General features: G+C 46.8%; 1 protein-coding gene across 1 annotated transcript in view; it reads left to right on the top strand.

The window, feature by feature from the left end:
* P4HA3 (prolyl 4-hydroxylase subunit alpha 3) overlaps positions 1-22,619 on the top strand; it is a 131,538-nt gene extending 108,919 nt beyond the window's left edge. The window contains exons 8-13 of the mRNA XM_040339943.1: positions 3,284-3,348; positions 7,349-7,508; positions 7,723-7,785; positions 8,649-8,717; positions 15,814-15,910; positions 21,720-22,619. Of these exons, the coding sequence (XP_040195877.1) occupies positions 3,284-3,348; positions 7,349-7,508; positions 7,723-7,785; positions 8,649-8,717; positions 15,814-15,910; positions 21,720-21,790 (525 nt within the window). The 3' untranslated portion in view covers positions 21,791-22,619. The remainder of the gene's footprint in view (positions 1-3,283; positions 3,349-7,348; positions 7,509-7,722; positions 7,786-8,648; positions 8,718-15,813; positions 15,911-21,719) is intronic.
* Positions 22,620-27,531: the final 4,912 nt, after the last annotated feature.

Genomic DNA, 27,531 nt, shown 5'->3' with positions numbered 1-27,531 from the left:
GTTTGAGCATACGCTTAAAGTTGCGACGGCGGGGATTCGGACTTACAACGGCGTATCTACTTTGGGGTTAAAAGCGCCCCGCTAGCGGCCGAAAAGCGGTAAGACTCCTTTCACACTGGGGCCGTCCATGCGTTAGGTGTAAAGCGCCTCTCATTTTAGCAGCCCTTTACCGTATACAGCGCTCACAAAGATGCTACTTGCAGAACTTTTCCTAACGCCCCGCAAACGCACCACCTGAGTGTAAAGACGCACTGCAATGAATGGCGGTATTCAGGTGCTATTTAGAGGCCATTTCTAGCGCTAAAATGCTTGAAAACTGCCTCAGTGTGAAAGGGGTCTAAAGCATCGCTAAAACGAACGGCGCTTTACCGCTAACGCACGGGCAGCCCCAGTGTGAAAGGGGTCTGAGTGTACCCAGTAAGTCAGTGGAAAAATCTGTAACGCTCAAAGCACCATATTATATAATGTACAATGTGTGTGTTTCTGTAATATAATTGTGCCAAATTCCATCATTATAGCGCCGCTCTGCGCTTCTGTGAACCGCTCGAGCTCTCCTCCCCGCAATTATATTACAGAAACACACACATTGTACATTATATACTACTGTAATAGAGTGGATTATAGGATTTTACAACTTTTTTTTTTAACTAGGGCTTATTTTCGGGTAGGGCTTATATTGCAGCCCTCCTGGAAAATAACGCTGGGTCTTGTTTTGGGGGAAACACGGTATGTGTATATATTGTGTATCCAGTTTTGTTGATCCAGTGCCCACTGCAATCTTGGATTTCTAGTCTTGGCTGACAATAGAAAAACCCAACAAGATCTTCTACTATTGTAGACGATCCACCTTAACCACTTGCCACCCGCCAATGACAAATTGACGTCGGCAAAGTGGTTGTAGAATCCTGACTGGACGTCATATGACGTCCTCAGGATTCTGAGCCGCTGCGCGTCCCTGGGGGCGCGCATCGCGGCGATCGTTGTTGCAGGGTGTCACTCTGACACCCCGCAACACTGATCTCGGTAAAGAGTCTCTCACGGAGGCTCTTTACCACGTGATCAGCCGTGTCCAACCACGGCTGATCACTATGTAAACAGGAAGAGCCATTGATGGCTCTTCCTCACTCGCGTCTGACAGACGCGAGTAGAGGAGAGCCGATCGGCGGCTCTCCTGACAGGGGGGGTTCGCGCCGATTGTTTATCAGCGCACCCCCCCCTCGGATCGCCACACTGGACCACCAGGGAAGGGCAGATAGAAAAAAAAAGCCTGTAAAAAAAAAAAAAAAAGTCTGTAAAAAATAAAATAAAAAAAGCATTTAAAAAAAAAGATGCCAATCAGTGCCCACAAATGGGCACTGACTGGCAACATAGGTAAATCAGTGCCGCCCCACAGTGTCCATCAGTGCCACCCCACATTGTCCATCAGTGCCACCCCACAGTGCCCATCCATGCCCAGTGCCCACCTATCAGTGCCCATCTGTGCCACCCATAAGTAGCCATCAGTGCCACCCATGAGTGCCCATCTGTGCCGCCTATGAGTGCCCAGTGCCACCCATGAGTGCCCATCAGTGCCGCCTATGTGTGCCCATCAGTGTGCCTATGTGTGCCCATCAGTGCCGCCTATGTGTGCCCATCAGTGCCGCCTATGTGTGCCCATCAGTGCCGCCTATGTGTGCCCATCAGTGCCGCATACAAGCGCCGCCAATCAGTGCCACCTCATCTGTGCTCGTCAGTACTACCTCATCGATGTCCATCAGTGCCATCTCATCGGTGCCCATCAGTGCCGCCATATCAGTGCCCGTAATTGAAAGCGAAAACTTACTTATTTACAAAAAATTAACAGAAAAAAATAAAAACATATTTTTTTTTCAAAATTTTCAGTCTTTTTTTAGTTGTTGCGCAAAAAAAAAAATCGCAGAGGTGATCAAATACCACCAAAAGAAAGCTCTATTTGTGGGGAAAAAAGGACGCCAATTTTGTTTGGGTACAGTGTAGCATGACCGCGCAATTGCCATTCAAAGTGCGACAGTGCTGAAAGCTGAAAATTGGCTTGGGCGGGAAGGTGCGTAAGTGCCCTGTATGGAAGTGGTTAAGGTTGTTTTTCGCCTCCTGAGATACTTTTCTTCTTACCACAGTTGGAAAGAGAAAGGTATCTGAGACATCGTAGCCTTTCCCTCAGCTCCAACCAGCCTGGATATTCTTACCTTCATCATACAAAAGGGGTTTTATCTGCAGAACTACATTTCACCTGATGTTTTTTGTCTTTTGCACTATTCTGGATAAACCCTAGAGCAGTAGTTCTCAACCCTGTCCTTAAGTACCTCCAAGAAAGAAAAGGAGGGCGCACCAGCCTTGTGCATTATCCCAAGCAAATTTATTAATAAAACCAGAATAAAATGCTACTCTCAAACATATGGAGATAAGGCGCTTAGCGTAGCCACCTGATTGTTGCGATCAGTCCAGGACCAATAGTCTCCAGATAGCTATGGAAAAGACATCAGGGCTGCTGCTGGCTGACGTGTTTCGAAGTCATAGCTTCTTCTTCAGAGCCTCAAGTACCCCCAACAGGCCATGTTTTGGGAATTTCTCTTAGATAAAATAGCTGTCAAATATCAAGCCATTAACCTGTGCAAGATAAAGGAAAACCTGAAAACATTTTCTGGGCCGCAGGGTAGTATTCCAACATAACGACACCAAACACACCTCCAAGACCACCACTGCCTTGATAAAGAAGCTGAGGGTAAAGGTGATGGACTGGCCAAGCATGTCTCCAGACCTAAACCCTATTGAGTATCTGTGGGACATCCTCAAATAGGAGGTGGAGGAGCTCAAGGTCTCTAACATCCACCAGCTCCGTGATGTCATCATGGAGGAGGGGAAGAGGACTCCAGTGGCAACCTGTGAAGCTCTGGTGAGCTCCATGCCCAAGACGGTTAATTAAGGCAGTGCTGGAAAATAATGGCGGCCACACAAAATATTGCCACTTTGGGCCCAATTTGGAAATTTTCACTTAGTTGTGTACTCACTTTTGTTGCCGGCGGTTTAGACATTAATGGCTGTGTGTTGAGTTATTCTGAGGGGACAGCAAATGTACACTGTTATACAAGCTGTACACTCACTACACAACATTGTAGCAAAGTGTCATTTCTTCAGTGTTGTCACATGAAAAGATAGAATAAAATATTTACAAAAATGTGAGGGGTGTACTTACTTTTGTGAGATATTGTATATGAAAATTGAGTTTTGGTTGTAGTAATCACGCCCCTTTCTCCGTCTCTCACAGTTGCACAGGTCAGTGGTGGCCTCCGGAGAGAAGCAGGCTGAGGCGGAATATCGGATCAGTAAAAGGTAATCGGCGTCTGTTTCTAAATTATTCTAAATTCTGGAAGTGGCGAGAATTTTCCACCCAGCTGTGTATTGTGGGCGGAGGCTTGGCACGGCCGGGACTCCTAATGAGCCTGGATATGGGAAGGCACTGCGGCTTGGAAGGCTGGAAGAAAAGCACTCCGAAAAATAATTTCTTCCCTTTTTGTTTGCAGGAAAGAAGGAATTCCTTTAAGTGTAAGGGAGGGATAAGGGTCAGGGGTTGAGCTGCATTTTTATAGCCCCCCCCCCCCCAAAAAAAAACACAAAACAATACCTTTTATTTTTCAAAAATAGACCATATGCATCCACTACTAAATGGCCCTGTAATCTATTTTTCATGTAATGTCCTCCATGAGCTCCCAAACCTCCCCCCCCCCCCCCCTCACTTCCGTGAGAATCCTCCCTCCTAGCACAAATCCTCTACCCCTCAAATTTCCCCTCTCAGTTCACATCCTGTATCACCCACTCCGACCCCCCCCCCTAAATTTCCCCACCTAGCAAAAATATCCCACAAACGTCTCTACTAGCACAACCCCCCCCCCCCAAAAAAGGAAAAAAATTGACCATTAAACTGCAGGACAAATTTCCCTCCCTGCTGAAATCCCCCTTCCCAGCACATATCTTTGCCCCCTCCACCACCCATGATCTTCTCCCCCCCAGCACACCCCCCCCCCCCCCAAAAAAATCACTCCTCCTAGCACAAATCCTTAACCCTTCAAATTTCCCCTATTAGTACACATCCTCTCCCACCCACTTCCAAAACCCCTCTTCTAGCACAATCCCCCGCCTCAAATTTCCCCACCTAATAAAAATATCCTACAATCGTCTCTACTAGCACAACTCCCCCCCCCCCCCCCAAAAAAAAAAATCACTCCTTCTAGCACAAATCCTTAACCCTTCAAATTTCCCCTATTAGTACACATCCTCTCCCACCCAATCCAAAACCCCTCTTCTAGCACAATCCCCCCCCCCTCAAATTTCCCCACCTAGTAAAAATATCCTACAATCGTCTCTACTAGCACTCCCGGCCCCCCAAACTCTACTCCCGGCCCCCCAAAAAAAAATTGACCATTAAACTGCAGGTTTACCCTGTAAGCATAAATTCCCCCTCCTCTCAGGACAAATTCGCCCCCCTGCTGAAATCCCCCTTCCCAGCACATATCTTTACACCCCCCTCAAAAAATAAATCTCTCCTTCTAGCACAAATCCTCTACCCCTCAAATTTCCCCTCTTAGTTCACGTCTTCTCCCACCCACTCTGAATCCCCCCGTCCAGCACAAACCCCCCCCCCCCCCAAATTCCACCACCTGGCAAAAATATCTTACAATCGCCTCTACTAGCACAAAGAAAAAATGTCCCCTCCTAGTACAAATCCCCCTCCCCACTGTGTCACCTCTTCTAGCACAAATCCCCTCCATCCCCCTTTCCAGCACAATCCCCCCCCATTTCCACCACCTGGCAAAAATATCCCAATCGTCTGTACTAGCACAAAGAAAAATGTCCCCTCCTAGTACAAATCCCCCCCCCCTTACTATGTCATCTGTTCTAACAAAAATCCCCTCCCCCTACTATGTCATCTCTTCTAGCAAAAATCCCCCCCCCCTACTATGTCACCTCCTCTAGCACAAATCCCCCCCCCTCTACTATGTCACCTCTTCTATCACAAATCCCCTTCCCCCTACTATGTCACCTCTTCTAGCACAAATCCCCTCCCCCCTCTACTATGTCATCTCTTCTAGCAAAAATCCCCCCCCCCATCCCCCTTTCCAGCATAATCCCCCCCCCCCCCCCAATTCCACCACCTGGTAAAAATATCCTACAATAGTCTCTACTAGCACAAAGAAAAAATGTCCCCTCCTAGTACAAATCTCCCTCACTAACTATGTCACCTCTTCTAGCACAAATCCCCTCCCCCTACTATGTCACCTCTTCTAGCACAAATCCCCTCCCCCTACTATGTCACCTCTGACTAGCAATGGCTGTGATATTTGTGTGGACATCACATGACCAGTAATGGCCGTGACCTCTGACATCACATGACCAGCAATGGCCGTGATCTCTGACATCACATGACCAGTAATGGCCGTGACCTCTGACATCACATGACCAGCAATGGCCGTGACCTCTGACATCACATGACCAGCAATGGCAGTGACCTCTGACATCACATGACCAGCAATGGCCGTGACCTCTGACATCACATGACCAGCAATGGCCGTGACCTCTGACATCACATGACCAGCAATGGCCGTGACCTCTGACATCACATGACCAGCAATGGCCGTGACCTCTGACATCACATGACCAGCAATGGCCGTGACCTCTGACATCACATGACCAGCAATGGCCTGGAAATCTATGATGTGTCTTGACAAATGCCACCCTAAGCTTCCTGTATTCTTCACAGACTAAAAGGGATAAAATAAGAAGTTCATAGTTAGGGTTTACACACACTGGGCTAGATTCATAAAGCCCGCCGTAAGTTTGTGCGGGCGTAGCGTATCTGAGATACGCTACGCCGCCGTAACTTAGTGAGGCTGGGGCTGGATTCACAAAGAATCTGCGCCCTAAGTTACGGCGGCGTAGCGTACTTCTGCCGGCGCAAGCGCGCCAAATTTAAATTCTGAAGAGATGGGCGTGTTTTATGTAAATAAAACATGACCCCACGTAAATTACGTCTCTAACGAAACGGCGCATGCTCGAAATTCCGCCGCAAATCGTCAGTGCTTTAGACGTGAACGTAATTTACGCAAAGCCCTATTCGCGAACGACTTACGCAAACGACGCAAAATTTGACGCTGGCCCGACGTCCATACTTAACATTGGTTGCTCCTCATATAGCAGGAGCAACTTTACGCCGGAAAAAGCCTTACTCAAACGACGTAAAAAATACCGCCGGGCGCACGTACGTTTCTGAATCGGCCTTTTCAGCTCATTTGCATATTCTACGCTGAAATCGACGGAAGCGCCACCTACCGGCCAGCGTAAATATGCAACTAAGATACGACTGCGTAAGAGACTTACGTTAGTCGGATCTTAGGCAAATTTCGGCGTATCTTGCATTCTGAATACAGAAAGAAGATACGCCGGCGCAGATTTGAATTTACGCAGCGTATCAATAGATACGCCGGCGTAAATTCTTTATGAATCTAGCCCACTTTATATAAGATAATGGTAGTGGGGTAGATTCAGTAACATTTGCGCTTTTTTTACGTAGGCGCAGGGCACCGTTTTTGCCCTGCGCCCCCGCAAATTTTCTGCGCTACCCTCGATTCACGGAGCAGTAGCTCCGTAAATTGCGTGGGCGCTCTGGCAAAATGCCCGGCGTAAGCGCGCGCAATTTAAATGATCCCGTAGGGGGCGGGAATCATTTAAATTAGGCGAGTTCCCGCGCCGAGCGTAGTGCGCATGCTTCGTCGGGAAACTTTCCCGACGTGCATTGCGGTAAATGACGTCATTTGCTTCAAAGTGAACGTGAATGGCGTCCAGCGCCATTCACGATTCACTTACGCAAACGACGTAAATTTCAAATTTTGCAACGCGGGAAAGACGGGTATACTTTAGCATTGGCTGCCCCTGCTATAGAAGGGGCTGCCTTATGCAAAAAAACGACGTACGCAAACGACGTAAACTGCGTACGCAGGGCTCGCGTAACGTTGTGAATCGGCGTTAGTATGCAATTTGCATACTATATGCTGACCACAACGGGAACGCCACCTAGCTGCCAATGTAAGAATGCAGCCTAAGATATGAGGGCATAAGAGCCTTATGCCGCGCAGATCTTAGGCTGCAGTCGGCGTAACGAGCTCTCTGAATCAGGAGAAGTCGTTACGCCGGGGCAAGTAAGCAATTGCGCTGCGTAACTATGGTTACGCAGGCGCAATTGCTTCTTGAATCTGGGCCAATGTTGATATGTTTGTGCTTGTGTATCCCAACTCACAGAACTGTCTAGCCCCCCTGATTTCCAAATGTTGTGTTTCAGCGCATGGCTGAAGGATACCGCGGACCCGATCATTGGAAACATCGATGTCCGCATTGCTGCAGCCACCGGATTGAATGTCCGACCTCCTTATGCCGAGTACTTTCAAATCGTGAATTACGGGATTGGAGGACATTACGAGCCGCACTTTGATCACGCTACAGTAAGCATGCTGGATAAATGATTTCTCATTCATAGCTGTAGCATATTTTTCTATTTACAGACCTCTGCAGAGAGACCACTGCTTCCACACAGAGAGCTAAGGACTTCTCTGCAGCATGCTGGCGGGGGACAGGCTTTCTTAAAAAAAACAAAAGGGATACAATGTAGATTCCACATTCCTTCCCCCCCTTGTAATCCTCTGTGTTCTGTTACAGTCCCTGAAGAGCCCCCTGTACCGCACAAAAACCGGGAACCGGATGGCCACCTTTATGATCTACGTGAGTTCTGTCTACTTGGTGGAGATGATGAACTTTTTATTACTTCTTTCCTCCTAAACTTATAATTTAAAGGTTAAACCCTATGGGGTAAATTCAGAGAGCAATTACGCCGGCGTATCCATAGATACGCCGCGTAATTGCCAAGCTGCGCCGGCGTATCTACTTTCTGTATTCAGAAAGCTAGATAAGCCGACTTTAGCCTAAGATACGACTGGCATAAGTCTCTTACACCGTCGTATCTTAGGGTGCATTCTGACGCTGGCCGCTAGGTGGCGCTCCCATAGATGTCAGCGTAGAGTATGCAAATTACATACTTACGCCGATTCACGAACGTACGTGCGCCCGGCGGTAGTTTTTTTTACGTCGTTTGCGTACGTCGTTTTCGTCGTAAGGCTGCTTCTGCTATTAGAAGGCGCAGCCAATGTTAAGTATGGACGTCGTTCCCGCGTCACGATTTGAAAATCGTTTGCGTAAGTCGTCCGTGAATGGCGCTGGACGCCATTTACGTTCACGTCGATACCAATGACGTCCTTGCGACGTCAATTACCGCAATGCACGTCGGGAAATTTTAGGGACGGAGCATGCGCAGTACGTTCGGCGCGGGAACGCGCCTAATTTAAATGATCCACGCCCCCTTACGGGATCATTTGAATTACGCGCGCTTACGCCGGCACCTTTTACGCTACGCCGCCGCAACTTTATAGGCAAGTGCTTTGTGAATCAAGCTCTTGCCCATAAAACTTGCGGCGGCGTAACGTAAATGTCATACGTTACGCCGCCGCAGTTTTGCGCGCCCCTACCTGAATCTACCCCCATGTGCTTCAAGCAGTGTACATTAGCAGATGTGTTTTCTCTTTTATTAGCTGAGTCCTGTAGATGTGGGCGGATCAACAGCTTTTATCTACGCCAACTTCAGCACCCCTGTGGAAAAGGTGAGTTCATGCTGGTAGCCTAGAAAAATGTCTACCAGGTAAAGCAGCAGAGTCCTCCAGCAGGGCAAAGGAAATTAAGGAGAGGAGAGTTAGATACAGAAAAGAACAGAGTCATCTGGCAGTGCAAAGTATTTCAGCAGAGGAGAATTAGACAGAAGAAAGAGCAGAGTCCTCCAAAAGTGCAGAGAATTTCAGGGTAGGCGAGTTAGATAAAGAGGCAGAGTCCTCCAGAAGTGCTGAGAATTTCAGGGTAGGCGAGTTAAATAAAGAGGCAGAGTCCTCCAGAAGTGCAGAGAATTTCAGGGTAGGAGAGTTAGATAAAAAGGCAGAGTCCTCCAGAAGTGCTGAGAATTTCAGGGTAGGCGAGTTAGATAAAGAGGCAGAGTCCTCCAGAAGTGCAGAGTAGTTAAGGAGAGGAGAGTTAGACAGAGGACAGAGCAGATTCTTTTACCGATACAGAAAAGAACAGAGTCATCTGGCAGTGCAAAGTATTTCAGCAGAGGAGAATTAGACAGAAGAAAGAGCAGAGTCTTCCAAAAGTGCAGAGAATTTCAGTGTAGGCGAGTTAGATAAAGAGGCAGAGTCCTACAGAGAAGTGCAGATAATTTCAGGGTAGCCGAGTTAAATAAAGAGGCAGAGTCCTCCAGAAGTGCAGAGAATTTCAGGGTAGGCGAGTTGGATAAAGAGGCAGAGTCCTCCAGAGAAGTGCAGAGAATTTGAGTGTAGGCGAGTTAGATAGAAGGCAGAGTCCTCCAGAGAAGTGCAGATAATTTCAGGGTAGGCGAGTTGGATAAAGAGGCAGAGTCCTCCAGAAGTGAAGAGAATTTCAGGGTAGGCGAGTTAGATTAAGAGGCAGACTCCTCCAGAGAAGTGCAGAGAATTTCAGTGTAGCCGAGTTGTCTAAAGAGGCAGAGTCCTCCAGAAGTGCAGAGAATTTCAGGGTAGGAGAGTTAGATAAAGAGGCAGAGTCCTCCAGAAGTGCAGAGAATTTTAGGGTAGGCGAGTTAGCTAAAGAGGCAGAGTCCTCCAGAAGTGCAGAATTTCAGGGTAGGCGAGTTAGATAAAGAGGCAGAGTCCTCCAAAAGTGCAGAGAATTTCAGTGCAGGCGAGTTGGATAAAGAGGCAGAGTCCTCCAGGGAGGTGCGGAGAATTTCAGGGTAGGCGAGTTGGATAAAGAGGCAGAGTCCTCCAGAGAAGTGCAGAGAATTCCAGGGCAGGCGAGTTGGATAAAGAGGCAGAGTCCTCCAGAGAAGTGCAGAGAATTTCAGGGTAGGCGAGTTAGATAAAGAGGCAGAGTCCTCCAGAAGTGCAGAGAATTTGAGGGTAGGAAAGTTAGATAATGAGGCAGAGTCCTCCAGAGAAGTGCAGAGAATTTCAGGGAAGGCGAGTTGGATAAAGAGGCAGAGTTCTCCAGAAGTGCTGAGAATTTCAGGGTAGGCGAGTTAGATAAAGAGGCAGAGTCCTCCAGAAGTGCACCGAATTTCAGGGTAGCCGAGTTAGATAAAGAGGCAGAGTCCTCCAAAGAAGTGCAGAGAATTTCCGGGTAGGCGAGTTAGATAAAGAGGCAGAGTCCTCCAGAGAAGTGCAGAGAATTTCAGGGAAGGCGAGTTGGAAAAAGAGGCAGAGTCCTCCAGAAGTGCTGAGAATTTCAGGGTAGGCGAGTTAGATAAACAGGCAGAGTCCTCCAAAAGTGCAGAGAATTTCAGTGTAGGCGAGTTAGATAAAGAGGCAGAGTCCTCCAGAGAAGTACAGAGAATTTCAGGGTAGGCGAGTTGGATAAAGAGGCAGAGTCCTCCAGAAGTGCAGAGAATTTCAGGGTAGGCGAGTTGGATAAAGAGGCAGAGTCCTCCAGAGAAGTGCAGAGAATTTGAGTGTAGGCGAGTTAGATAGAAGGCAGAGTCCTCCAGAGAAGTGCAGATAATTTCAGGGTAGGCGAGTTGGATAAAGAGGCAGAGTCCTCCAGAAGTGAAGAGAATTTCAGGGTAGGCGAGTTAGATTAAGAGGCAGACTCCTCCAGAGAAGTGCAGAGAATTTCAGTGTAGCCGAGTTGTCTAAAGAGGCAGAGTCCTCCAGAAGTGCAGAGAATTTCAGGGTAGGAGAGTTAGATAAAGAGGCAGAGTCCTCCAGAAGTGCAGAGAATTTTAGGGTAGGCGAGTTAGCTAAAGAGGCAGAGTCCTCCAGAAGTGCAGAATTTCAGGGTAGGCGAGTTAGATAAAGAGGCAGAGTCCTCCAAAAGTGCAGAGAATTTCAGTGCAGGCGAGTTGGATAAAGAGGCAGAGTCCTCCAGGGAGGTGCGGAGAATTTCAGGGTAGGCGAGTTGGATAAAGAGGCAGAGTCCTCCAGAGAAGTGCAGAGAATTCCAGGGCAGGCGAGTTGGATAAAGAGGCAGAGTCCTCCAGAGAAGTGCAGAGAATTTCAGGGTAGGCGAGTTAGATAAAGAGGCAGAGTCCTCCAGAAGTGCAGAGAATTTGAGGGTAGGAAAGTTAGATAATGAGGCAGAGTCCTCCAGAGAAGTGCAGAGAATTTCAGGGAAGGCGAGTTGGATAAAGAGGCAGAGTTCTCCAGAAGTGCTGAGAATTTCAGGGTAGGCGAGTTAGATAAAGAGGCAGAGTCCTCCAGAAGTGCACCGAATTTCAGGGTAGCCGAGTTAGATAAAGAGGCAGAGTCCTCCAAAGAAGTGCAGAGAATTTCCGGGTAGGCGAGTTAGATAAAGAGGCAGAGTCCTCCAGAGAAGTGCAGAGAATTTCAGGGAAGGCGAGTTGGAAAAAGAGGCAGAGTCCTCCAGAAGTGCTGAGAATTTCAGGGTAGGCGAGTTAGATAAACAGGCAGAGTCCTCCAAAAGTGCAGAGAATTTCAGTGTAGGCGAGTTAGATAAAGAGGCAGAGTCCTCCAGAGAAGTACAGAGAATTTCAGGGTAGGCGAGTTGGATAAAGAGGCAGAGTCCTCCAGAGAAGTGCAGAGAATTTCAGGGTAGGCGAGTTAGATAAAGAGGCAGAGTCCTCCAGAGAAGTGCAGAGAATTTCAGGGTAGGCGAGTTAGATAAAGAGGCAGAGTCCTCCAGAGAAGTGCAGAGAATTTCAGGGTAGGCGAGTTGGATAAAGAGGCAGAGTCCTCCAGAGAAGTGCAGAGAATTTCAGGGTAGGCGAGTTGGATAAAAAGGCAGAGTCCTCCAGAGAAGTGCAGAGAATTTCAGGGTAGGCGAGTTGGATAAAGAGGCAGAGTCCTCCAGATAAGTGCAGAGAATTTCAGGGTAGGCGAGTTGGATAAAGAGGCAGAGTCCTCCAAAAGTGCAGAGAATTTCAGTGCAGGCGAGTTGGATAAAGAGGCAGAGTCCTCCAGGGAGGTGCGGAGAATTTCAGGGTAGGCGAGTTGGATAAAGAGGCAGAGTCCTCCAGAAGTGCAGAGAATTTCAGGGTAGGAGAGTTAGATAAAAAGGCAGAGTCCTCCAGAAGTGCTGAGAATTTCAGGGTAGCCGAGTTAGATAAAGAGGCAGAGTTCTCCAAAAGTGCAGAGAATTTCAGGGTAGGCGAGTTAGATAAAGAGGCAGAGTCCTCCAGAAGTGCAGAGAATTTCAGGGTAGGAGAGTTAGATAAAGAGGCAGAGTCCTCCAGAAGTGCAGAGAATTTCTGGGTAGGCGAGTTGGATAAAAAGGCAGAGTCTTCCAAAAGTGCAGAGAATTTCAGTGTAGGCGAGTTAGATAAAGAGGCAGAGTCCTACAGAGAAGTGCAGATAATTTCAGGGTAGCCGAGTTGGCTAAAGAGGCAGAGTCCTCCAGAAGTGCAGAGAATTTCAGGGTAGGAGAGTTAGATAAAGAGGCAGAGTCCTCCAGAAGTGCAGAGAATTTTAGGGTAGGCGAGTTAGATTAAGAGGCAGACTCCTCCAGAGAAGTGCAGAATTTCAGGGTAGGCGAGTTAGATAAAGAGGCAGAGTCCTCCAAAAGTGCAGAGAATTTCAGTGCAGGCGAGTTGGATAAAGAGGCAGAGTCCTCCAGGGAGGTGCGGAGAATTTCAGGTTAGGCGAGTTGGATAAAGAGGCAGAGTCCTCCAGAGAAGTGCAGAGAATTCCAGGGCAGGCGAGTTGGATAAAGAGGCAGAGTCCTCCAGAGAAGTGCAGAGAATTTCAGGGTAGGCGAGTTGGATAAAGAGGCAGAGTCCTCCAGAAGTGCAGAGAATTTCAGGGTAAGCGAGTTAGATAAAGAAGCAGAGTCCTCCAGAGAAGTGCAGAGAATTTCCGGGTAGGCGAGTTAGATAAAGAGGCAGAGTTCTCCAGAGAAGTGCAGAGAATTTCAGGGAAGGCGAGTTGGAAAAAGAGGCAGAGTCCTCCAGAAGTGCTGAGAATTTCAGGGTAGGCGAGTTAGATAAACAGGCAGAGTCCTCCAAAAGTGCAGAGAATTTCAGGGTAGGCGAGTTGGATAAAGAGGCAGAGTCCTCCAGATAAGTGCAGAGAATTTCAGGGTAGGCGAGTTAGATAAAGAGGCAGAGTCCTCCAGAGAAGTGCAGAGAATTTCAGGGTAGGCGAGTTGGATAAAGAGGCAGAGTCCTCCAAAAGTGCAGAGAATTTCAGGGTAGGCGAGTTGGATAAAGAGGCAGAGTCCTCCAGAGAAGTGCAGAGAATTTCAGGGTAGGCGAGTTGGATAAAAAGGCAGAGTCCTCCAGAGAAGTGCAGAGAATTTCAGGGTAGGCGAGTTGGATAAAAAGGCAGAGTCCTCCAGAGAAGTGCAGAGAATTTCAGGGTAGGCGAGTTAGATAAAGAGGCAGAGTCCTCCAGAGAAGTGCAGAGAATTTCAGGGTAGGCGAGTTGGATAAAGAGGCAAAGTCCTCCAGAAGTGCAGAGAATTTCAGGGTAGGCGAGTTAGATAAACAGGCAGAGTCCTACAAAAGTGCAGAGAATTTCAGGGTAGGCAAGTTGGATAAAGAGGCAGAGTCCTCCAGATAAGTGCAGAGAATTTCAGGGTAGGCGAGTTATATAAAGAGGCAGAGTCCTCCAGAGAAGTGCAGAGAATTTCAGGGTAGGCGAGTTAGATAAAGAGGCAGAGTCCTCCAGAAGTGCAGAGAATTTCAGTGTAGGCGAGTTAGATAAAGAGGCAGATTCCTCCAGATAAGTGCAGAGAATTTCAGGGTAGGCGAGTTGGATAAAGAGGCAGAGTCCTCCAGAGAAGTGCAGACGAGTTGGATAAAGAGGCAGAGTCCTCCAGAGAAGTGCAAAGAATTTCAGGGTAGGCGAGTTAGATAAAGAGGCAGAGTCCTCCAGAGAAGTGCAGAGAATTTCCAGGTAGGCGAGTTAGATAAAGAGGCAGAGTCCTCCAAAAGTGCAGAGAATTTCCGGGTAGGCGAGTTAGATAAGGAGGCAGAGTCCTCCAGAGAAGTGCAGAGAATTTCAGGGTAGGAGAGTTAGATAAAGAGGCAGAGTCCTCCAAAAGTGCAGAGAATTTCCGGGTAGGCGAGTTGGATAAAGAGGCAGAGTCCTCCAGAGAAGTGCAGAGAATTTCAGGGTAGGCGAGTTGGATAAAGAGGCAAAGTCCTCCAGAAGTGCAGAGAATTTCCGGGTAGGAGAGTTAGATAAAGAGGCAGAGTCCTCCAGAAGTGCAGAGAATTTCAGGGTAAGAGAGTTAGATAAAGAGGCAGAGTCCTCCAGAGAAGTGCAGAGAATTTCAGGGTAGGAGAGTTAGATAAAGAGGCAGAGTCCTCCAGAAGTGCAGAGAATTTCAGGGTAGGCGAGTTAGATAAAGAGGCAGACTCCTCCAGAAGTGCAGAGAATTTCAGGGTAGCCGAGTTAGATAAAGAGGCAGAGTCCTCCAGAGAAGTGCAGAGAATTTCAGGGTAGGCGAGTTAGATAAAGAGGCAGAGTCCTACAAAGAAGTGCAGAGAATTTCAGGGTAGGCGAGATAGATAAAGAGGCAGAGTCCTCCAGGGAGGTGCAGAGAATTTGCAGGTAGGTGAGTTAGATAAAGAGGCAGAGTCCTCCAGAAGTGCAGAGAATTTAAAGGTAGGCAAGTTAGATAAAGAGGCAGAGTCCTCCAGAAGTGCAGAGAATTTGCAGGGTAGGAGAGTTGGATAAAGAGGCAGAGTCTTCCAGAAGTGAAGAGAATTTCAGGGTAGGAGAGTTGGATAAAGAGGCAGAGTCCTCCAGAAGTGCAGAGAATTTCGGAGTAGGTGAGTTGGATAAAGAGGCAGAGTCCTACAAAAGTGCAGAGTAGTTTAGGAGAGGAGAGTTAGACAGAGGGCAGAGCAGATGCTTTTACCAATGCTGAGTATTATAGGAGAGGAGAGTTAGAAGAAGAAGCAGAGACCACCAGCAATACAGAGTATTTCAGAAGAGGAGAGTTATAGTGGCCATATATGGATCGAAATTTCTGAACCAGCTGAATTTTTATATCCATGTATGGGCAGGGTGGTTGTACAGAAGTCGATCGGTAGACCATCCTGTTGGGATTTTCCCAATTAGTGCCCTAGTTATGGGCAGGGTTTCTCTTTATTCAACCCACTTGCATAATTTTTCTGGGTGGGGGGCAGTTAGATAAAGGAAGGAGCAGAGTCCTCTAGCATTGCAGAGATGAGGGTTAGATAAAGGAAGGAGCAGAGTCCTCTAGCATTGCAGAGATGAGAGTTAGATAAAGGAAGGAGCAGAGTCCTCTAGCATTGCAGAGATGAGCGTTAGATAAAGGAAGGAGCAGAGTCCTCTAGCATTGCAGAGATGAGCGTTAGATAAAGGAAGGAGCAGAGTCCTCTAGCATTGCAGAGATGAGAGTTAGATAAAGGAAGGAGTCCTCTAGCATTGCAGAGATGAGAGTTAGATAAAGGAAGGAGCAGAGTCCTCTAGCATTGCAGAGATGAGGGTTAGATAAAGGAAGGAGCAGAGTCCTCTAGCATTGCAGAGATGAGAGTTAGATAAAGGAAGGAGCAGAGTCCTCTAGCATTGCAGAGATGAGAGTTGGATAGAGGAGGGAAAAAAGACCTCCGGCAGTCCAAGTATTTGAGGAGAGGAAGGAGCAGAGTCCTCCACCAGCATAGGATATTACTGTACAATACACGTGTGCCAAGTGTGTAATATGACTTGAAAAAAATGATTTCACATTTCCCTCTGTTTTCTTTCTAAGAACGCTGCCATTTTCTGGTGGAATCTGCACAGAAACGGCGAGGGAAATGAGGACACACTTCATGCCGGTTGCCCCGTTCTGGTCGGGAATAAATGGGGTGAGTGTCGATCTTCTAAGGGAAATGTTACAATACATTTACCTTATCTTCCATGATCTTCTGATGACCTGACCTCTCCACAGGCTCCCCTCACTGTATAAATCTACTCTCTAGAAATACTTGTCACCACTGGAGGTGGCTGCATGGGCAGTCACATACCCTAGAGCAGGGGTTGACAAATTTGCTTGGAATCTAGGAGCCAGCTAAAAAAGTTAGGAGCCAGAAAACGCGCCCCGTCAAGACGAGCTTGCGCGCAGGAGCGAACACATACGTGAGCAGCGCCCGCATATGTAAACGGTGTTCAAACCACACATGTGAGGTATCGCCGCGATTGGTAGAGGGAGAGCAATAATTCTAGCCCTAGACCTCCTCTGTAACTCAAAACATGCAACCTGTAGATTTTTTTAAACGTCGCCTATGAAGATTTTAAAGGGTAAAACTTTGTCTGCATTCCACAAGCGGACGCAATTTTAAAGCGTGACATGTTGGGTATCAATTTACTCGGCGTAACATTATCTTTCATATTATTAAAAAAAAATGGGGATAACTTTACGGTTTTATTTTTTAATTAAAAAAAGTGTATTTTTTTCCCAAAAAAGTGCGCTTGTAAGACCGCTGCGCAAATACGGCGTGACAGAAAGTATTGCAACGATCTCCATTTTATTCTCTAGGGTGCTAGGATAAAAAAAATATATAATGTTTGGGGGTTCTAATTAGAGGGAAGAAGATGGCAGTGAAAATAGTGAAAAATTACATTAGAATTGCTGTTTAACTTGTAATACCAACGGCCACCACCAGATGGCGCCAGCTTACACATCTGGTGGTAATAACTTGTAATACCAACGGCTCACCACCATATGGAGCCAGCTCACAAAAAAAAAAAAAATTTTTTTTTTTTTTGCCCCCCTTCCAAGCCAAGTTGCCAGGACCCTATTTCTAGTCGCCATGGCGACCTGGCGCCCGGGATTTGTCGAGCCCTGCCCTAGAGAGCAATCTGGGAACCCAAAAATCGGGGGTGTTCTATAGTACTAATCAATCCAGCTTCTTTGGTTGCAAGCTTGGGTCTGCAGCCTCCTGTATTTCAGTGTGAGTCCATAGGCACGATGGGTTGTCTTTGTGACTAATAGTGAGGGACGGGAGGGGGCCGACCCCCAACTCTTGACTTCTAGAGTGAGACAAGATTTGTATAGTAGAGTACTCCAGGTTTTGGGGCCACATTCTCTGCTACGGGAAGTGAAGTGAAATCTCTTCAATTGGACAACAAAAAATAAATAATTAAATAGGTTTTGAACTTTTCCTTATTCTATCCAAAACAAAAAAAAATACAAAATGAAAAAAGAGTTTGGGCTTTACAATCACTTTAAATTCTTCTCACTTCTCTTTCACGTACCTCGCCACAGGCAGGAACAGGTGAAATCGGAGCGTCAGTCTGTCTCGGAGATCAATGGGAAATGTTTGATGGATCAGGAATTTGGCCTCTCAGTGAATATTTTACATGTTTAAATGTCACATGTGCAGAAAGCCAGTTTGTGACGTGACAGATGTCTGTAGGAGAGAGAAGAGATTGTGCTGATGGCTTCATTCCTCCTATGATTAGGATGTGTTCCTATGTAGAGGACAGTGCGGTCTCCAGGCTGAGCTCCTGCAATGTGGTCAGAGGCAAAGACAGGAATCTAAAACTTCCAACTCCATTGGGTGGCCACCACAGAAAATAAGATTTAGGTTGTATGCCGTGGGGGTGGAGTAAAGAGATTTTGAGAAAAAAAAATAATGGTGAAACTAGCGATAAACAAATAAATGAACATATAAGATTTATATGAACACAAACAAATGTCTACTAGGCATATAGATAAACAGTCTTTATCATACCAGCGATGCTGTCCCAGGAGGATCAAGACTTAGGCTGGGTTCACACTACTACACTACTTTCATCCTACTTTGCTCTGCTACATTGGTCCTACATTTATCCTACATTGGTCCTACATCCATCCTACTTTCATGAACAGTATACTACTTTGGTCCGACTTCAATGATATTCAATGGGCCTGAAGTAGGATCAATGTAGGACCAAAAGTAGTACAGGGAGCATTTTCAAAGTCGGACCGACTTGTGTAGGACGCTACAAGACGCTCTCATAGGGAAACATTGAACACAGAGCAAAGTAGGATGAAAGTAGTGTAGTAGTGTGAACCCAGCCTGAGGAAACATGTGGTGCAGGCTTAGCTGACTCCATGTGGACTGTCCAGTGGAAAAGATAAAAGAGTTGTGATAGGAAGTGAAGACAGTTTTCAGTAACACGACAGGAAATGTACATTACCATAGAATACTGCCCACCAACAGTCCTTTGTTAAGAGTGACATCTAGTGGACAATATTTGAATTACAAGTCCAGAAGATATTACTGTATTTCCTTGTAGGCCAAAGGCATGACACTTGTATTCTACTACATTTCTTTGGTGAAAATAACCCAAATCAGTGCGTCAGAAAGTTACAGGCCCGGATTCACAAAGACTTACGCCAACGTATCTACTGATACACCGCGTAAGTCCACGGATGCGCCGTCGTATCTTTGCGCTTGATTCTGCAAAGGAGATACGCCTGAATTTCGGCTCCATCCGACCGACGTAAGTCTCCTACGCCGTTGTATCTTGGGCGCATATTTACGCTGGCCGCTAGGGGCGCTTCCATTGATTTACGCGTCGAATATGTAAATTACCTAGATACGCCGATTCACGAATGTACTTGTGTCCGTCGCAGTACGCTACGCCGTTTACGTAAGGCGTACGTCCGGCGTAAAGATAAACCACCAAATAGCAGGTGTAAGTCATGTTAGGGTATGGACGTCGGAACCGCCGTCGGATTTTACGTCGTTTGCGTAAGTCGTACGTGAATGGGGCTGGGCGTAGGTTACGTTCACGTCTTATGAATTGTGCCGGCGTATCTTAGGGAGTAAATTCGACGTGATTCTGAGCATGCGCGCATGCGCCGTTCGTTCAGGGCTTCATTTACATGGGGTCACGATTCATTTTAATACAACACGCCCACTACCTGCCTACTTTGAATTAGGCGGGCTTACGCCGGCCCATTTACGCTACGCCGCCGTTACTTACGGAGCAAGTGCTTTGTGAATACTGGCCTTGCCTCTCTATGTTACGTTGGCATAGCGCATATGAGATGCGCTACGCCGGCCAAAAGATGCGCCGCTCTACGTGAATCTGGGCCATAGAGTCCACAAACGATGTTATTTATAACTGAAAATCGATCAATCCTAATGTGCTGATGCCTATATAATTTCTTGAGGCCTGGAAATGCCTGGGCAGTACAAATGTCCCTCAAATGACCCCAACTGGAAAGTAGACAGTCCAAGGTATTTCGTGAGAGACATGGCAAGCTTTTTTGAAGTTGTAATTTTTTGTTATGATTTTTTGGAAAATAAATCTTTAGAAATTAATTTTTTAGAAATGTATTTTTTTTCATTTTTAGAATAAGAAATATATATATATATATATATATATATATATATATATATATATATATATATAGATAGATAGATAGATAGATAGATAGATAGATAGATAGATAGATAGATAGATAGAGATATATATATATATATATATAGATAGAGATATATATATATATATATATATAGATAGAGATATATATATATATATATATATATAGATAGAGATATATATATATATATACACATATATTACATACTGTCATCAGTGACATACAGCATCATCATATAAATGGTGTGGCAATGATCAGGGACACTGATTGGTGACAGTATGTTAAAAAAAAAATAATAATAATAATCTTTTTTTTTATATTTTTAAAAAAAAGTTATGTATAAAAAATTTTTTTTCTTATTTTACAATTTTTTTTTGTATACTGTGACCAGAGCAATACAGTGTAACCATCGTTACACTGTACTACCCTGGGAAGGTGATCAGGATTTTATTTATTTTTTTACACACTATGATTGCTTATAACTGAAAATCTTTGCCCAAATAGGGCACATTGTCAGAGACATGATTGGATAATGTCATGATGACTCTCTCCAATTTTTTTAACTTGGACTTCTTTGTCATATATTTGTTATCACTATGTGGTTTAATCTTTGTTTACTTATTTATAGTTAATTGAGCAAGCGCACCTTTCTATACACATACCATACTGCAGTATATTGAATTTTGGTCAGTGCAATTTTACTGCAGTATATTATAGTGTGTCTGTGTAGTGAGTACTGAAGTTAAAGTGCATCAAACACCACTTTCCATTGGTTAAAGTGCATGTTGTCTTGGGTTTACAACCGCTTTTAGGTCTGGTATGGAAATTAAGGGGAACCCTGCACCAATTTTTTTTTTTTAAATGGCGTAGGCGTCCCCCTTAAAATCCATACCAGACCCTTAAGGTCTAGATTTTAAGGAAACCCTGCGTGGCAGGGGCCCCCCCAAAAATCCATATCAGATTCTTATCAGGCCACATGCCCTCCCCAAACACTTTTTATGACAATACGATGCATATAAGCCTTTTAAACAGTGTTTTGCGACTTTCGAATTTGCCGCAAAGGACGCATAATGTTCGCTATTCAGCGAACACCCGATGTTCGAGTTGAACTTACGTTTGACTCGAACATCGGGCTCATCCCTAATTATAGTTACACTTGGGGCTTTTTTTCTCAGACAATAGGTGCAGGAACCCCCCCCCCTTTCCGAGTCACCCCCTTTCTCCGCCCCCTACCCACCTCCGAGCACTGTCCTTTGGTTCCATCCCCCTACCCATCTCCCAGTACCACCCCTTTTAGACAATACAGAACCAAGTATCATTTTTTTTAAGTAATTTGTATGGAATTTGGTAATATCAAGAAAAGCCGGATCCCCTGCAGCCAGCAACAATAGACCCTGCTAACAGCAAAGGATCAACCCACAATAAACCCCCCCCCCCCCCCCAGCAACAATAGACTCCCGGCAGCATCAACAGATCTCTGCACAGCCAGCATTAATAGACTCTCCGGCAGCCATCAGCCAACAATAGACCCCTCCCCCCAACAGTAGATCTCTTTCAGCAACAACTGACCCCCCCCCCCAGCAACTTAAGATCTCCCACCAGCAACAATAGACCACCCCCTGCAAAAATAGATGCCTTCCAGCTAGAATAGATGCCCCAGCAGTGATCATCAATACCCTGAAGCACACCCCAGCACCCCTTGTCATTACATACAGTCAGTCCAGGAGGTGCCGGAACTGCGTTCCCCCGCGTTCCTGCTGAAAAAAAGCCCTGGTTACACTAATAATGGCACGTGGCTATATTGTCCATACTACAGTTGGGCCATGTGACCATATTAGGTCAACGGTGTCATGAGCATCCCCGCCCCTATGTCTATGTCAGCTGCCAGCAGGTAATCACCCGCCTGCAACTCATTGGTCCAGCAGCTAACTTTTCCCCACCGTGCAGCTGGCATACACAAGGAGGGGATGTTTGTGATGTTATTACCCTACTATGGGCACATGGCCAGATTAGGTCAATGACATTGGCATGTGTCTATATTAGCTCAATGGTGTCATGAGCCTCCCCATCTCTGAGCATGTCAGCTGCCGGCAGGGTATCACCCACCCACAACACGTTGGCCCAGCAGATAACCCAAGCCCAAACCCAAGCTCATCGCTATTCCCGAGCAGCCTGATCAAGCGTCTGAACATGTACCAGTAGCTTCGGAAACACTTGTTTAATTGCTTTTATCCTGTAGTTTTGGTATTTATTTAAATTGAATGATCTTTGCTGATCTCGCTTTTTTCCCATCCCAGTGGCCAATAAGTGGATCCATGACTACGGCCAGGAGTTCAACAGACCGTGTTCTCTGAACCCTGATGACTGAGGAACGATGGGGGAAGAGAAGGTGATTGATGCCTCCCAAAGCACCATGAAGGCGGATGGTGAGAGCGACGGGGTCTCATATAGAGGTCATCACAAGTGACCTACAAGTCAAGAGAAAGCAAGCCTGGGCATGCCAGGTGGAACGTCTTACAAATGTACAATGAAAGGAACACCATGAAGGAGATGTGACCCGATGGTTCTGTAGGAGGTTTCCAGTTGTGAAAAAAAAAATGGACGTGGAAGACGAAAAAAAAAAAAGGAAGTCATGGTCACATACAAGGATGGACTGGACCACATACACTGCTGACCCTGCCCTCCCGCTACGCACATCCTCACCGCCACCGCTGTGTGACCTCCCTCCACCAACGCAACACAAAAGATTTTCACCAATAATCCTTGTAATGTGTCCAATATGCTTGTTTCCTATGATCGTAAGCTCCATGAAGAAATGCTTCAATCAGGAAAATACCACGTTATGGCCACTGGATGGAGCCAAGGCTCTTACGACGTATTAGACACATTATGGGGATTAATCTTGATGCCTGTGAAGATACCAAGGCATTTGCACAGGGACATTTTATTAAATTGACCCCGATATGCAATGAATGATCTGTAAGTTTAAACAATTGAAATAACTGCAGGCAAGACACAGTGGTAATTTACAGCATTCAACAACAATACTTTGAATTTGTCTGTCCACCCTAGGTTCCTGCAGTCTGACTCCTGATTGGTTGATATGGGTTATTGTAATGGAAGCTTTATGTGTGTCTCTATGGCCTCATTTAGGCCTCATGTACACTGATGCTGGTAAACGGACATTAAGGCTGCATTCACACCTGAGTGTTTTGTCGCCTGAAGCGCGACGCTCAAAAACGCTAGAGGGGAAAAAATACATTATACCCTATGGAGATGGTTCACATCTCCACTCCAATACGCCTGACGCCGAACGCCTGAAGCTCAAACAAGTTCCGGACCCTTTTTTGTCACGCGTATCGGGCGGTTTGGTCGTTTTTGAGCGTTTGTATTTCCCATAGAAAGTAATGGAAACGCTCGATTCAAGCGACTAGCGCGACAACGAGCGTTTGCTACGGGCATTTCGTCGCTTTAATCAATAGAACATTTCACCCAGGCAGAAGATAAAAAAAATCTACCAACATAGCAACAAGTGATGAAAAGATGATAATTTTTCCTATTGGCTAAAATAAAAAATGTTGAAGTACAAAAACGTTGGACGACGCTGTATGCAAACGCGCAAATAAGCATGAATACGCGCAACAAAACGCCAGAAAAAAACTCCGGAAAAAATGACCGAACGACCGGCGCTCAGGTGTGAATGCAGCCTTAGGAGCAGTTGGGCGTTTTTTTTTAGCTGCCCCTGAACTCTCCTCTATGTAATCTTATCAGTACGTGTACACAGGGGCGTTTATAGTATTTTCTAGGCAGTTGAGTTTAAAAGCATTCAGGACCGATGTTCAGAGGCATTTGAAACGCCAAATGCCTATAACAGCTTGTAAATGCGGTAACTCGCGTTTAGACGCATTTCGTTTACAGGCGTTTTTTTCATTTTTGGGTTTTTGAAAAAAAGGTCCTCCTCCCTTTCTCCTGTGTAGACCCCAGTCCCAGCCCACCCATTAACACATTACATAGATGCAACTAGTGGAGCTCAATATGGATGAGCGCAGGCTCCAGGCTTATTCAGCTATGTGCTTTAAGACCCCTTTCACACTGGGGCGTGTTTCAGGCTTTTGCGAGCGCGCTCCTGTGATACAGCGGCGGGCATAGCCGCTGACTGTATCACTCGACCCCGCCCCCCCGGCGCGATGCGTCATCCGCTGTGATTGACAGCAGCGCCAGCCAATGACTGCGCTGCGATCAATCTGTCCAGCCTAGCCAATCAACGGCCAGACTGGGAACCGAAGAGGATCACGTGGACGTGCGTGGGACTTTCGAGGGGTCAGGTAAGTAAAACGGGGGTCCGGGGGGGGGGGGGGGGCAGTACGGTCAGATGTTTAGGTATAGGATGCATTAAGGTGAAAAAACATTTACCTTTAGACCCGGTTCACACTGGCGCGACTCGTCAGGCGACACAGCCGCCTGACAAGTCGCGTCCCATTGTAGTGAATAGAACCGTTCTAATAGGAGCGACGCGAGTCGCTCCGACTTAGAAAAAGGTTCTTGTACTACTTCGGGGGCGACTCGGGGCGATTTGCATTGACTTCTATACAGAAGTCATTTTGCAAATCGCCTTGGAAATCGTTTTCAGGTCGCCTGGCCGAGTCGCCCCCGAAGTCGTGCCGCCCCTGTGTGAACCGGCTCTTACAACTCCTTTAAGAAGTGCCTGTAAAGCACCTGAAAGAAGCTGCATCTGCAATCCCAATGTGAAAGCCCGAGTGCATTTACACTAAAGCGTCTGAAAAACGCCCCGGTGTGAAAGGGGTCTTAGAGCTAAAAAAAAGCGCATTTAAAGCACCTGAAAGAAGCCTCATCTGCAATCCCAATGTGAAAGCCCGAGTGCTGGCAGGGCATCAAAAAAAAATCCTGCAAGCAGCTTCTTTGCAGCGCTTTAGGAGCGTTGAATACATGGCTCCTAAAGCCCCCTTCCCACTGAGGGAGCTTTTTTTTAACGCCAAAGCGCCTGAAAAACGCCCCAGTGTGAAAGGGGTCTTAGCGGAGCTTTACCAGCGTTTTCCAGGCGCTGGCAGTGTGAAAGGCCTCTGAAATTACTCGGGCTTTCACATTGGGATTGCAGATGAGGCTTCTTTCAGGCACCTTACAGGCTTTTTTAAACGCCAAAGCGCCTGAAAAATGTGAAAGGGGCCTTCGTTTTTTCAACTATGAAGGCATCACAACAGCATGCGCAGTATGTCCAGTACTACAACAACAGTAACCACTGATTAAAGAGACTGAGGCCCAGATTCTCAAAGACTTACGACGGCGTATCTCCAAATACGTCGTCGTAAGTCCGAATGAGCGCCGTCGTATGTATGCGCCTGATTCATAGAATCAGTTACGCATACATTCTGCCAAGATACGAACGGCGTAAGTCTCCTACGCCATCGTATCTTGGGTGCAAACTTACGCTGGCCGCTAGGTGGCGCTTCCGTTGATTTCCGCGTCGAATATGCAAATGAGCTGGATACGCCGATTCACGAACGTACGTCGCATTTAGTTACGCCGTTTACGTAAGACATACGCCGGCGTAAAGATAAAGCAGGTCTCTATGTGGCGCAGCCCATGCAAAGTATGGACGTCGGAACAAGTGTATTTTTTTACGTCGTTTGCGTAAGTCGTACGCGAAAAGGGCTGTGCATAAGTTACACGTCGTAGGCAGCGTTCGACGTATCTTAGGCATTCTATCCGACGCATGCGCACTGGGATACGTCCACGGACGGCGCATGCGATGTTCGTTCAAAACGTCATTTACGTGGGGTCATGCTTTATTTACATAAAACACGCCCACCTCTTCACAACTTGAATTAGGCGCATTTACGCTACGCCGCCGTAACTTAGGACGCAAGTGCTTTGTGAATACAGCACTTGCCTCTCTAAGTTGCGGCGGCGTAGTGCAAATACGATACGCTACGCCCGCCCACACTTACGCCGCCCTACGTGAATCTAGGCCTGAATGTTCAACTACTATGGGGCCAAGGCTAGAAAAAGTCCACCTTAGGCCTCTTTCACACGGGGCGGATCAGTGATGATCCGCCCCGTGAACCTCCGCTTGCTCAGCGGGGATCGCTCCGTTTGATCCCCGCTGAGCCGGCGGATGACAGGGAGGTGCAGGGACCGCCCTGTCAGATCTCCGCTCTCCCCTATGGTGGGATCGGATAGACACGTATAATGTAATGTCATGTATTGTACATCATGTCCTTCTCCAGAAGACTGATTTTTTCTTTTTTTTTTTATATAAAGTGATAAAACATGAAACTACAGTCCCTCCCCTGCCCAAGAGTTTTTTAGGCCCCGCCTATGAGGAAAGAAGATGAACCTAGTAGTAAAAACTGTGAATCAGGATTGGCCAGAGAGAGTGCACTGTGAGCCAGGACAAAGGGGATAAACCACTGCACAATGAATGGATTGCCTGTGCCTGGAGCCCCCTAGAGGCCTGGATGTATAGTGCAACACCAGGCGAGGCGAGTCTCTGGTGGAATGTTGTGCTGTATGGGCAAGAATCGTTATTTCTCAGGAAATGTTTTTGTTTTTATTCATTTTTAAATAAATGTATAATTTGCAGATTGCGTATTTGTTATTTGTTTTACGGTTGTTATTTGTTCCATCAGTTTTTGGTGGATGACAGAGGGTGAAATCCCCCAACAGTCTCTTCTATTCCTTGGGGATTTTGTTGGTGAGATTTCTGCACCCACCTGCTGTGCCCATATTCAGGGGCACCCACCATTCCCAGGTCTGTACACTTGCTGTGCCCATTATGAGGGGTTCCCATCATCCCTGTGCTGAGTTCCTGGGTCTCTACAACTGCTGTACCCATTGTGAGGGGTTCCCATCATCCCTGTGCTGAGTTCCCGGGTCTGTACAGCTCCTGGGCCAATTATGAGGGGTTCCCACCATCCCTGTGCTGAGTTCCTGGGTCTCTACAACTGCTGTACCCATTGTGAGGGGTTCCCACCTTCCCTGTACTGAGTTCCTGGGTCTGCACACCTGCTGTCCCCATTATGAGGGGTTCCCACCATCCCTGCATTGAGTTCCCGGGTTTGTACACCCGCTGTGCCAAATATGAAGGGTTCCCACCATCCTTGAACTTCCCAAATCAGCTCACCTGCTGTCTCCATTATGAGGGGTTCCCACTATCTCTGTGCTGCGTTTCTGGGACTGTACTGTGCCCATTATAAAGGGTTCTCACCATCCTTGTGCTGAGTTCCCAGGTCTGTACAGCTGCTCTGCCCCTTATGAGGGGTTCCCACCATCCCTTTGTTCAGGTCCCAGATCTGCACACCTGCTGTCTCCATTATGAGGGGTTCCCACCATCCATGTGCTCAGTTTCCGGGTCTGTACATCTCCTGTGCCAATTATGAGGGGTTCCCACCATCCCTGTGCCGAGTTCCTGGGCCTGTACACCTGCTGTGCCCATTATAAAGGGTCCCCACCAATGCATGTGCCGAGTTCCTGGGTCTGTACACCTACTGTGCCCATTATGAGGGGTTCCCACCATCTCTGTGCTGAGTTTCATCATCTGTTCACCTGCTGTTCTCATTATGAGGGGTTCTCACCATCCCTGTGCCGAGTTCCTGGGTCTCTGTACACCTGCTGTGCCCATTATGAGGGATTGCCACCATCCCTGTGCTGAGTTCCTACCTCTGTACACCTGCTGTGCCCATTATGAGGGGTTCCCACCATCCCTGGGCTGAGTTCCTGGGTCTGTACACCTGCTGTGCCCATTATGAGGGGTTCCCACCATCCCTGCTGGATTTTATACTCATTCTATATTATGAAACTAGAGGAGCTGGAGCACACAAAGACTTGCGGGAACATTGCCAGGATGAATTGCAGGAGAGATATCTCCACTGGAGTCCCCAGGGAATACATAGGACCAGCAGGTAACTCAACCCAACAAACTTCACCCTACAAATGAAATATCACTTTTGGGTGGACTGGTCTTTTAACAGGTTGTTGTTATTGTGGCATTTCTCACAGCACTCAACATATAACACTGGCCCATTCACTCACATCTAGCCTTTCACATAACAATCAGTAACCCAATTTTATTACTTTTTTTTTATTTATTTA

The sequence above is a fragment of the Rana temporaria genome, chromosome 2 (assembly GCF_905171775.1).
Source record: "Rana temporaria chromosome 2, aRanTem1.1, whole genome shotgun sequence".
Taxonomy (NCBI): Eukaryota; Metazoa; Chordata; class Amphibia; order Anura; family Ranidae; genus Rana; species Rana temporaria.
Note: the sequence above shows the minus strand (reverse complement) of the source record. Positions and strands in the feature narration are given on the sequence as shown.